This window comes from Pteropus medius, unplaced genomic scaffold, assembly GCF_902729225.1.
Source record: "Pteropus medius unplaced genomic scaffold, Ma_sr-lr_union100, whole genome shotgun sequence".
In the NCBI taxonomy this organism is placed as follows: Eukaryota; Metazoa; Chordata; class Mammalia; order Chiroptera; family Pteropodidae; genus Pteropus; species Pteropus medius.
Genome location: NW_024356335.1, coordinates 5,360,670 through 5,373,709, shown reverse-complemented (window position 1 = coordinate 5,373,709; position 13,040 = coordinate 5,360,670). Strand labels below are relative to the sequence as shown.

General features: G+C 58.5%; 1 protein-coding gene across 1 annotated transcript in view; it reads right to left on the bottom strand.

Moving 5' to 3' along the window:
• The window catches only part of NCS1 (neuronal calcium sensor 1), a 44,682-nt gene extending 39,548 nt beyond the window's left edge, over nucleotides 1–5,134 (bottom strand). The window contains exon 1 of the mRNA XM_039861364.1: nucleotides 4,979–5,134. Coding sequence (XP_039717298.1) covers nucleotides 4,979–5,042 — 64 coding nt within the window. The 5' untranslated portion in view covers nucleotides 5,043–5,134. The remainder of the gene's footprint in view (nucleotides 1–4,978) is intronic.
• Between the last annotated feature and the right edge of the window lie 7,906 nt (nucleotides 5,135–13,040).

Sequence of the window (13,040 nt, the reverse complement as noted above, 5' to 3'; positions counted from 1 at the left end):
GATTACAGCCCGCTCTTCCAATCTATTCTTTGGACCACAGGCAAGAACGATGTCCGAACCCAAATCCTACGTGTCTCCACCACCTCCATCCATGCCCGCCCCATCTCAGAAAATGTCCAAATCCCTTCCAATGGCTTTTGGGGCCCTTGGTGAGGAGCCCAGAGGGGCTCGGGCCTGGCCTTGGGAGCAGAGGGAGCTGGGTCCAATCCTAAGGCCTTGGCAGGAGAAGGCCTGACACTGTGAGATGTGAGATGTCAGAACTCTGGGGCGGCAATGGGGACAAAACGAGCTGGGTCACGTTTACCATGGAGCTGGAGGAGGCAGAAAGAGCCAAACCGGGCGTGAGGAGGAGGCCTGGGCTCCGTGGCCCCGAGTGAGTCTCTGTCCCTCTCCATCTGCCTCTGCTCTTCTCAACAGGGAGCAGGCCCCAGGCCTGCTTGCCTGTCCTGCTCTGGAGGACAGGGGACTTGCACCTAGGGCCAGGTGCCACCAGGAGAGGTTCAAAGGTCTCCTCAGAACCAGGCGCCAAGCTAAGCCCTTCACAAGCCCCGTCTCTGGGCCGCTGTGATGCTCCATGGGACAGGGCAGGACCAAGGACAGGGGCAGAACCGCGGCCCATCTGGCGCCACGGCCTGCTTCCCTGAGACCGTGCTGCCCGGAAGCCCCTTCCCTTCCTGGCCCACACCCTGGACCCCCTCTGGATCCACAGTCACGTGGGCAGGTATTACAGATGAGCAAACTGGTGCTCAGAGAGGGTAAGCGACTTGCCCAAGGTCACAGAGCCTGAGTGAGACCCAGCCTTGATTTTCAGGATACTGAGTTCTTCCCTAACCACAGACCTGATGTTTCCTGCCCAGATGCCCAACCTAGTGCTGGAGTCCAACCTCGATTCCTCTTCTGGAGACAGGACGCAGGCCCGCATGGCCTTACCCCTGTGCGCACAGGACACGTAGAAATTAAGGAAGCCTCCCTCCCCGCCTCCCTCCTGGCCTTCCCTCTCCTGGTGGCTTATCCCTCACCTGGCTGTGGGGCCCTCCACTCCCACCTCCATCCTTTGTCCCAAGACGAGTACCAGATACTACTCCCCCAAGGCAATGTCTTGTCCTCTCTGGCTGCTGCTACCCGGACCTCCCGTCCGGATGCTCATCCACAAGCAGCCGTGTGTCAGGCACCATCCTAGGCATCAGGAAAAAGGCCAAGGAGGCTCAAGGTTGGCAAGCAAGGTCAAGGCAGAGCCTGGGCTGACCAAGAGCAACAAAGAGGTGACCTCCTCCGCGCCCTGGACAGAGGGTCCCTGGGAAATGCCATGAGCACCATGGGCGAGGATAAGGAGGGAGGGCAGGGGAGGTCGCTGCCTCTTGGGGCTGGCTGGCTTGGGCCCAGGAGCCTTTAAACGGATGCAGCTCAGGCCACGGCGAATGGCTTGAGCTCGCGGAGCTCGGCCTTTCGGACTCCCGGGCCAGTTTCCATCTGAGGGCAGGAATCACACTTCTCTTGCTCACATCTCTGTCTCTGTGCCCAGCAGAGTAGGCACTTAGTGACAGGCAGGCCAGGCCGGCCTAAAAATTAAGAAGTGGAGGTGGGGCGGGGGGCAGAGAATGGCTGGCTGCAGGTAAAACAAGAACCTGCTAAGATTCAGGCAGAACAAAGATCCCAGCTCTCTACGCCTCTGGTGTGCCAGGCACCAAGACCAAGGCCGTGGGCAGATGCCTCTGCGGACACATGAACGTCACCCATGAGGTACATTTGAGACCAGTTCAAGATGAAGCTGAATTGTGCATTCAAAACAATATAGACAATGATCGCAAACATGCCCCCTTGCATCCTTGACAAGTGTTTGTCCTGACTTAAGGATGACCCTTTACCATACGCCATGTATTTGACTGTTATGTACATTATCCTGTGACTCCTTACATGCTCTAGGAGTCAGCCACTACAAGCATATGCATTCTGCAGATGAGGAAAACAAGGCTCGGTTAGGTGAGGGGCTGGCTAGTCCCCCGGCCTGGGCACACAGGGATGACAACAGTCTCACCGATAAGCCGGAAGAAGGTGGGTCAGACCTCAAGAAAACCAGGCTGCCGCTCGAGGAGTCCCTGAGGGCCACACAGCTGGAGCTTTGAGACATTCTCCAGCTCCCCCTGCCACCAACCCCTCCCCACACACACACAGGCCACCGGGACAGTCTTTCCCAGGGAGCAGAGGAGAACCACCACGGGTGGCAGCCAGCGCTGACCCAGGTGTGACCACCTGGGCTCCCCTGTGGGCCCTACTCAGCACTGTAGCCAGCTGTGCTGTGCCCGAGGTGGCCTCAGACACCAGGTGATGCTTGCACATGCCAGGCCCCCAGAACCAGTGGTGGGTCTTCACCTGGGGCTCCTGGGAACCAAGACCAACACAACAAACACTTGTCAAGGATCAGATTTCTGGGCCCGGCCTAGACCTAAAGAATCAGGAATCTGGAAGGGCCACCCCACGTGGGCACCTTGGTATTTTGACAAGCTCTCGGGGACATTGTGACACGTGAGCATCCTTCCTAAGTGCTCCTGTCTTGACTCCATACACAGAGTTCCCTGAACAGAGAACAGATGGCTCCACTCCCCACCTGGGGGCTCAACAAGCTGGAGGCTTTCTCTGCTCATCCTGCTGGGAGACTTTTCATTCAACAAATCTGTGGACCTACTAAGTGCGAACACAACTAACAGACAGGGCCTGCACTGAGGGAGCCAGCATCAGCAAGGGAAACACACAGGAGGCAAATGAACCCACCGCCCACCCCACCAGCCCATCCCTATAAGGGCCCTAGGAAAAGCACCGGCTCTCTCCCTGATCAAAACTGTTCCATGTCTCCAAAAACCTTTAAAAATAGCCCAGCCCAGCCCAGCCCAGCCAGGCCAATTCCTAACTAAGCCTGTTGACTCAACTTCTCCCAAAGTTGACAGATCTGCCCAGAGAAAGGGGAGTGGACAAAATGACTGCCCCAGGCCCCTACCCACCCAGAAGTCACTGCCATGGCTTACGGCAAACACCAGAAAGGGTTACACAGAAGAAAGGGCCCCCCGACTTCCTGGCATGAGCGCTGAGGTCTCTCAAGGGACGTGACTTTGCAGACAGACGGACCTGAGTGCAAGTCCCGACACCGCCTGGTGACGGGCCGCGGGATGGTAAGCGTGCCACCCACCTCTGAGCCGTAGTTTCAGTAAATGGGGGTTGCTGGTAACAGCGCCCGCCATGCTCAGGGCTGCTGTGAGGACTCGATGTGCTAATGATGCAGAGGGCAGCGCAGACGTGCCCGGGAAGCAGGAGACCTGTCTTCACTCGGCTCGCAGGCAGCTCTCCCGCTCCAATCCACCATGACGGAGACACCCAGGTGTGGCCCAAACCCACAGCTCCCGACAAAGCCCACGGTGCCCTCTGCCTCCCTGGGCACGGGAGCCCGGGAAGTCCTGCCTGCTGAAAGCTATGGGCCACATCTAGACAGAGCCTGAAGGGAGGCCCAGCAAATCTCACAAAACGGTAGCCAAAGTGGAAGGGGCTGCCCACCCACCTTGGAAAGAGGGTATGAGAAGCAAGGGTGGAGTCCCTGGGCCTCAGAGCCTCACCCCTTCGAGGAGCAGCTACCGGGGTGTGAGCTCCTTGCTGCAGAATCCCACTGGAGAAGGGCCAGGACCTCTCAGCAGGCTGCGCCCATTCAGGAAAGCCCCCTTTGTTCCAAGCACATGGGGGCCGGGGCATGGAGCTGAAGCGTGGGCTTGGACAGACCTGCAAACATGCCCAGAAGACAGATGGAGTGTGTGTGTGTGCGCGCGTGTGTGTGGGGCGGGGGGCAGGGAGCAGAGGTTGTGCAATGCACCACCAGAACCTGCCTCCCAAGCCTCATCAACACTCTGGCGAGGGCGCACAGGGGCTGGACTCACGAGCGGCCTAGGTATGATTCTGAGCTCCAACCTAAGCCCAGGGCCACTGCCCCCTTCCAAGTCAGACACCCAGGCAGAAGCCCTACCAGACCAGGCAGCTGTCCCGTTCCCCATCCCCCAAAGAGAAAAACTCGGGGGGTCGGGACCCAGTGCCATTAACCCCTGGCATGTCGGAGCATCTCCCAGAGACTGCAGGGAAGGGAGGCAGCTGGTGTAGAGAAACTGGAGAAGCGAGGGGCCCGGAGAGCTGTGAAGTTGGGCAAGCAGAGACAGACGCGCCGGGACAGACCTAGAAGCCCGAAACTGACAGACCCTCCTCTTAGGGGTGGCCCTAGACGGTTAAATGATGAGATCGACCAGGTCACCCGTGGCTGTATAAACCCATTTCCCAGTCCAGCAGACAGACAGGAGCGGGGAGGTGAGATGAGGGCCAGAGGAGAATTCAGTCTGTAGATCCCACAGCCGACAGGGCGCCCAGGACCCTGCGCCGCCGCCACGAGCTCTCTGACAAGTCTCGCCACCCCCCACACACGATCGGGGCCAGGGAGGGGGCGACAGGCCAAGCTCGCAGCAGCGGCAGCGGCATCGTGATGCATGAATCACCCGCCCCGCCGCGCTCGTGCCAGTCGGCTCCGCGCAGCCGGAGCCGGAGCTGGAGCCACCTCGCAACCGGGCGCCCCCCGCCCGGACCACCGCCCCTGGCCCATGCGCGCCCCAGCCCTTTCGGACAGCTCTGCAGAGAGGGGGCCGCGGGCGGGTTGGGGCTTTCCCTTCCGGCCCGGGGGTGGCCCGGAGCACGCTGACAGGCGGCATACGTCCCAGGCGTGGGGGGCTGGGTGCCCTAGAACAATAGGGCCAGGTATGGGGTTAGCGCGGTTCTGGCTGTCTGGGTGGGGGTGGCGGCCCAGGGCGGAGACCGGGCACGAACGAACGGGAAAGAGGGCTGCGACGCTGAAGGTGGGGAAGGGGCCGCAGCGGGGACAAGGGACTTGGGGGAGGAAGCGCGAGCGCGGGGGGAGGGGCGCCGGGGCGCCGGGCGGGGGTCCGGGGCGCGCACTCACAGTAGGTTTTCCTGGTCAGCTCTTCCACAACTTCGGGCTTCAACTTGCTGTTGGATTTCCCCATTCTCGGCGGCCGCGGCCCCCGCCCCCGGGCCGGACCCCGGCCGGGCGTCCAGCGGGAGCGGCTCTGCTGGCGCGGGCCGGGGCGGCCGGGGCGCGGCGCGCGGAGGCCGGCGGGCCGGGCTGGGCCGGGCCGGGGCCGCGCCGCGCCTTTGTCTGCGCCGCGCCCGCGCGGCCCGGAGCTGCGGCGCGCCGCGCTGCGCGTCTGGCGGCGCCTGGGCAGCCCTGGGAGCGGCGCGGGGCCCCGGGCGCGGGGCAGCCGCTGGGCAGGCCGGGCCGTCGGCCGCCGCCCTCTCCGGGCCCGCGGCGCGAGCTGCGCTGGGCCGGGCGCCGACGCGGCCGCGGTGTCGCCCGGTCGTCCCTGGTTACTGGGCTCCGCGGCACATGCTCGCTGCTGCGCTCCCCGCGCCGCCGCCCCTGCGCTCCCCGCCTCCCGCCTCCCGCCCGCACCGGCGCGCCAGGGGTGGACCCGGAGCCGCCACTCAGCGCCCGGCACCACCTCCCGCACCACCTCCCGCTCCGCTCCGCGCCCGCCCCGCCGGGCCTGCGCCCGCGGAACCGCGGGCCGCGGAGGGGCGCCCCCTTGCCGCGCCGCGTCCCTGCCCCCCGCCCCCACCTTGAGTCGGTCCCCGGCGCTCCAGGCCCCCACACCGGGGAGCGGGGCGGGGGCGCGCGGGGAAGATCTGACGTGAATGAGGCCAAGTCTCTGCCCGGCGAGATTCATTCATTCGACACGGATTTGTTGGGCGCTGGGGACACAGCCGTGGGCAGGACAGGCGCGGCCCCGGCCCTCGGCCCGCGGGAACCGGGGATGTGGTGGGGGATTGAGGGGGTGCCACACTGCCATGCAGGACGTCTCATATTCTAGTGGGGGGCACCTTCACTGCCCCTGGGGGAAGGTGACCTCCAAGCCCAGGGAGAGGGAGAGAGGGTGGCTGGGAAATGATCGAGGCCCAGGAAACCTGGGGGAGGGAGGGAGGCCAGAGGGTGAGCTTTCCCTGCACAGGGCTCCAGGGGCAGCGCTCCATCTGGGCCAGAGAGAGCCTGCCTGCCCTCTCCCCAGGGAGCTGAGCGTCTGGGACTGCAGCAAGGAGGTGACAGGGTCTGCCTTCTCTGCTTCTCCGGCCTCCATGTGGAGGGCTGCTGCCTGCAGGTGTCGGGCAGTTGAGGCCAGGGCTCCACCTGGATGGACAGAGGCACGCGGATGGACGGGGGTGGAGGAGTCTGCCCCAGTGTCCACCTGCTGGGACTTTTCCTATTCCTGCCCCAGCTTTAAGCTTCATCGTTTTTCTCCTCAGCAACTATCACAGACGTAACATGTTTCATGCGCTGTGTTTTTGCTGTCTCCCCCGCTAAATAGGACCTCCTCCCCCTGCCCCACCCAGCACAGAGATTCTGGTCTTATCTGTAGCTGTACCTCCAACACTTAGGAAGCACCCGACTTGCAGTGGCTACTCCACAAACCTCCTGAAAGACGAAAAAAGGACGGTGCTGGGCGCCCGAGGATGGACAGAGCACCTGAGGATGAGGCAGGGACCAGGGGGGAGCAGGGGCTCCTTTTCTCTCCACTGTGGCACAGTGTTCAGATCTCAGGGGTTGGGAAGCACAGAGGAACTGGAGAGACAGAGATCTCAGCCCCCAAATGCCTCCCTACCTGCCAACACCTCCATTCCAGCTTTTCTGCCGAAGGCTTCTCCTGGGCCCAGCTCCAGTCCCTAGAAGGCCTTCCAAGGAGGCACTGTTTCCTGTCCTGCAGGAGCTCATTCTATAAAGGAAGTGGGGAGGACACAGACCCCAAGGGCTGGGACTGGGCCCACAGCTGGAGGGACCTGGTTTCCACTTGGGAATGTCCCAACCCTGAGGACAGTGACCCAGAATGAACACCAGTGAGGGACCCACAGTGAGGGACTCGGAGTTGGCCAGACCAGCCTGAGCATCCTGCCTGGGAGGAGTGGGAGCCAGCATGGGGCCCAGGGCCTGGTTGGGCAGACAGTGACAGGGGGCGCAATCAAGCCCTGTAGAAGTCCAGGTGCTCCTGTGAGTATTTCTTGCCCACTGTCCCTGTGCCAGACGCTGTGCTGGGCACTGGGGACACTGCCCTGACCTACGTGGTCCATGTCCCCGGGGAGCTCACAAACCACCCCCTCCCCCACCTGCCCCATAGCAGTCCCCAAATCACACCGGTGACAAACACCACAAAGGGAATGGCGAGGGCACTGACACATTTGGGGGGTGGGGGGACGTAAGAGAGGTTCCCGCGGGCTTCCCAGATTCACTCTATCGTTCAGCAAGTATTTATGAACACCTACTATGCGAAGCCCCAGAGGATATAGACAAAACCCGTGCTGTCATGGAGCTTACAATTTAGTGGAGGGAGAGCGATATAACAATAAGCAAAATGCATGAGTAACATATAGAATGCCAGAGTTGACAACGTGGAAACGAGGCAGGGAGGGGAGATGGGAAGGGGGAGGAGGCGGCACCCTTCTAAGGGTAAGTGAAGCTTCACGGAGAAAGCGCTGTTTGAACATGGACCGGAAGAAGGGGGAAGGCTCTAGAAGGCTCACTCAGGGCCACCTTCCCTCCTGCCTCATCTCTGGTCTCTAACAAGCAGCTGCAACCCCCCTGCCCCCCTGCGGCTGCTCCCTGCCCCCGCACACTGTAGTGGGTTCCCTGGGCTGTGAGGCCCACACAGAAACCCGTCTGGAACACACACACACACACACACACACACACACACACGCACTGAAATGTGGCCAGGAACACACACACACACACACACACACATACACACACACACACACGGCACTGAAATGTGGCCAGTCCCATGGAGACATGCTGTAAGCATAAAATACACACTGGATTTCAAAGGTTCGTATAAAATAAAGAAAATAAAAAATAGCTCATTAAGATTTTTAAAAATATGATTGCATATTAAACTGACAGTTTTGGGATATGACGGACTAAATATATGATTAAAATATACTCCATCTGTTTCTTTTAATTTTTTCAAGTGTAATTTTTAAATTACGCATGTGGCTCACATTATATTTCTGCTGAATAGCAAGCACTCACTTAAATGACCTTTCAAGTCTCCATTTAAACATCACCTCCGCGGAGCCTTCCTGGATGCCCCAGGTGAGCTCGGTCCCACCATTTACACCTATCCACCTGGCACCTAGTCCCTGGGTTTTACAGCCCTTTTTGTGATTTAAGGTGGTCTGTCCGAGGAAGTCCTTACTGTCCTATGGGGCCGGGTGGGAATGGGGATGCAGACACAGGATGCCCAGAGTAGAGTGAGCTGCTAGGGGTGAGGTGGGAAGGGTTCTGGTCCAGTGGAGGGGTACGGGAGAGGAGGAGGGATCGGCGCTGAACCCCCACCATGGAGCATGACGCGCCCGGAGGCCCAGGTCTAGTCCTGGGCCTGTCCCTCACGCACCACGTGGCTTTCTGCAAATCACTTCCCATAGTCTCATGGGGGCAGGGTTCTAAGGATCGGAAATGCTTTGCACAGCATGTGACAAAGAGTTTACATCTTTAACCTATTAAGAACTTTCTAACTTCATAAGAAAAAGATGATCCCTCAATAGACAGTTGGAAAAAGGACCCGAAAAGATGACAGAACAAAAGCGAACGCCAGCCACTGGCCCACAGCAGAGACGTCCCTTACCGGTCATCAAAGCAACACAAAACGCATTGGAAAAAAATTTACAAAGCGAAGGATCATAGCCGGTGTTGGCAAAGGAGCACGTAAACGGGCGTGCGGACACGGCCGGGCAGGGCGTGAGTCCGGACGACCTTTCCGAAGAAGTCTGGCAATAAATACCCATATTCTCTGACTCAGCAATTCCTCTTCTAGGAAATTATCCTAAGCCAACAATTAGAGATCTACACAAATTTAAGCCTCGATTTTACTGCAGCAGCATTTACAACAGAAAAGGAAGCGACCTACAGATCCAAAATGGGAGATCAGCCTGTCATCCCATGAAATCCTATACAACAATATGAAATTATAGCACGGCTGGAAGTCTATTCACATGGTATAGATCTGTTTACAGTGCAGTAAGGACAAAAAGGCTTTAAAAACTTACAGGATCGTCCCAACTGTGAGAGGGGAAAAAAATCTGTGCACATCACTGTGTATTTGAATTAAGTAGTTTTTAATCATATTTTGTCTCCGAATTCAAAAGATCATCAAAAACATATAATTTAGTATCTTCTGAAGAAAAACCAATCTCTGTGGGATTCGTGTCTTGTGGGAAGAAGCGTTCCCTCCCCGGTCAATGCTTTTGGGGATTAACACATATCATAACCAATCTCTCTAAGAGTCACCGTGCACATTTGTATTTACTCAAAGGCTCTGAGAAGGCCTGCGAGAAAGAAATCTGTTTTACTTATTTCCCACACTTATTTGGCCATCGAACTCTTTTTTATTAACTCACTTCTGGTGCAGGTTTGGACAATCGCTCTCCCTCTCTGAACTTCCGTTTCCCCACGTGTGCGATGAGGGGCTTCGCGGGTCCTTCAGCCGGGACATTGCGTGCTCTAACAGTTTTGAGTTGGGTCTAGTCCTGAAGCATCAGGGCCAACCAGGACAGAAGCGGGACACTTGTCTTCTCCTGGAACCTTTGGCTTCTCTTGCCTTCCGACTTGAACCTGGTGTGGCCTTGGTCGAGAGTAAGTCCCGCGGTAACAACGGCAGCGGCCACCGGCAGCGGCCACCGACTGCGCCCTCGCTGTGTGCCTGTGCCAGTGCCAGGCAGTGCGCCCAGCGCCTCCCACATCTCTCAGCTCACTGAGCCTTTGCAGGACCCGGTGACTTAGGCAGCGAGGCCCAGAGAGGTCGAGGAGCTGGGCTGGGGTCACACAGCTGCGGCCCCCAGCCTGTGAGCTCACTACAGGGTGCAAAGCCGACCTGGAATCACTAGAGAGGTGTGCTCTGCCTGGTCTCCCGGCTCACAGTACTGGCAGAAGGCAGGGGTCCACATGAGCTGGGGCTACCAGGGACTTACTGCTGAGTAAGTAAGGGAGCCCACTCCATGGCCTCTTCCTCCAAACAACTGGGGGTGGGGGATTGAGAGGACCAAACCAGCTGGGCTCCTCAAGTTTTGCCGGTGGAGCCTGTCGACCCCCTTCCTGGGGTCCAGCAAACAGTGGACGACCTTCGGTTGCAGTATCTTTAAAGCCCTCGATCTCAATGGTCTACAGCATCACCCACTCCCCACCCCCGGCCCAGGGAGTCCATGCTCACGGCCAAGGACGCCTGACCCAGGGCTCCACGCCCAGCGCAGGACCCCTGCCTTCCTTTCCTGGACCACCCCACCCCCCTCACCGGGCGCTGAGACGGGCTTCATGTGGATTCTGGGAACGGGGAAGCAGAATGGTGTAAATTAGGGCGCAGGTGGGGGCATGGGGCTGAGGGTTTGGAGGTGGAGTTCCGGAGGAGTCTTTCCTGACTTCCAGCCCCCATCCTCCTGGGGCTTCATTTGTAAAAGAATGGCCTCTGCTCCCTCTGACTCTGAAAGGCCTCCAGCACTAGGCTGCCCCTCCCAACAGGTTAAATAGGGGCTGGGGGCAAGGAAGGGAAGAATCCCGACCCCACCCCCACGACCCCTGTCTAGCAACAGACCCAGCCCACTGCTGGCTTCCAGGTTGGGGGTGGGAAGAGGCAGAAATGACCCCAAGGGCATTGGCCTCTCAATTTCCCGCCCACCCAGCCACTCCTGCTCCTTGTGGCTCTCGCCCAGCTCCCCTGGAAGGAAACCCACCCACACCAAGCTGACTGCAGGGCCCTGCTGGCCACCGGCCACCCCTCGGTGGCCCCTCATGGGGCCCGGGGACAGACTGAAAATAAACTAGAAGGAAGGGGAGGTGTGGTTTTGGCTCCTTTTAAATGGGCTGGGAGCTTGGGGGTGACTTAAGGGCGGGCCTTTGCTGACCCGTCTCTGAGGATGAGGTTTGGTCCTTGGCCTGGATGTGGGAGCCAGCGCCGGCTGTGGGGGGCGGAGGCCCCTTAACACTAGGCCCTCCACTGCCTGAGCGGCTGAGCTCTTCCCGCTTTGCTGCATGGTCAGGCTCCCCGCAGGCCCCTCCGGAGGGGTAAACACAGCCTTGTTAACAATCCCGTCTGAATCCAGGCGCAGGAGCCTCTGGATGCTCTGTTCGTAAGGGGCCTGGAGAGACTCATTACGCGGAGGTAAAACATGGTTGAACATCAACGAGGCTGCCTACTGATGGGTTTTATGAGGCCTGGATGGCCAAGAGGCAGGAGCCTCGGTCGGGCCCACTCATAAGAGGGCGGACAAAGGAGCCCTCGGTGAATTCTAGGAGGAGTAAGTCAGTTTTTTCTCAAAACTGACAAGATCAGGGTTGTAAGGTTTGTTGCTTCCAGTCAAGCCCCACGGTGGGGTGGAAAGGACTATGCCTGGTGACAGCACACCTGGGCCCAGGTCCAGCACTTGCTGTGTGGCCATGGGCAGGTCAGTTGAACCCTGGGACCTCGCCGTGGATGCCTCATCTGTGGAACAAGGCGGGAGAATGAGCTAAGTCGGGGGTAGTGCCAGTTCGGCCCCCTCTCATGCTCTCCATGTTGGGTCTGGGGTCCAGGTGCCCCTCTCAGACAGGCCGCTGATATCTCGCCTGGCGGACTGTCCTCGGGCAGCTGATGACGCATGAATGTCATTAGCGGATTCTCAGGAAGGACACTGTATAAATCACTCCCTCCCTTCTCATGGCAGCTCTTCTACCTCCTTTGCTACCTACCCCCTTCTCATTTTCCGGGGAGCCTTCTGGAGGCTGGAAAGCTCCTTGGGGCTCCCCGATGCTTATGCATCTCTTCTGTCCGAGGATTTATCCACTGAAGCACTTTATAGTAGCAGAAAACCTGTTCTAAAGGGAACTTACTGACTCATGTAACCCACGCAGGGTCTGCCTTCAGGCAAGGCTTGATCCAGGCTTACGAGTTATGAGGCTCTGGGTTTCCTTTCTCCATTTCCGGTTCTGCTTCCTTACTGTCCAGGCAGTGCTCAGGAAGGCTCTCCAGCTTGGCCGCCGGCTGCAGCTTAGGGCTTCCCACTTGCTGTTCACATCTTGCTAAAAGTGACTCACTTCCTCCCCACTCCCACCTTGCCAGCCAAGACCCCAGGACCGTCTGAAGGGGGTCTTTTCTTGAACCCATCCGTGTAGGCAGGTAGGGAGACAACGGATGTGCTGATCAGCTTAAACCAACCAAGGCTCAAGCCTAGAGCTAAGAGTGTGAGGTCAGTCTCACCCAAACCGCAGACCTGAGAAATCTGAGGTCCAGTCAGTCTGGGATGGAGAAGATGAAATGAAAGCCAGAAAGGCAGCCAAGAGATGTCCCCCACGATCGCCTTGTGCTGTAGTCACCAGGGTGCCACCGGGGTGCAGTCCGACCACATTATTTCCCTGTTAAACCTTGCCGAGCGCCTCCCTCTGCCCTCATGGGAAAGGCCAAACTCCTTAGCAGAGGGGCCGCCTGGTACAGCCCACGCCCACTTTTCTCATCTCTCTCTGCTCCTGACTTTCCACTCGAGTCTAGCTCTGCTGGACTCATCCGGATGTGCCAGACTCTCTCACACCACTGGCCTTAGCGCATGCTGTTCCTCCTGCACGAACACCTTTCCACCACCGCCCACATCGCTGAGCTAATTCATCCCATACAGGGTGGTACTCCTCCCATAAAGCCTTCCTTGACCTAGCCACGGTTGGTACACGGGCTCTGTGCTCCCGCGGACCCCAGATCCCAGGTTGGATCACTGTATTTATTTTTTTTTAACAGCTTTAGTGAGATATAATTCACATACAATATAAATCATCCATTTAAAGTGTACATTTAATGTTTTTTAGGATATTCACTGAGTTGTACAACCATCACAATTTTAGAACATCTTCATCACTTCTGAAAAGAAATCCCATATGCTTTAGCGGTCACCCCTCCCAAACCACCCTCCTCTCAGCCCCATGAATCTTTCTCTCTATATAG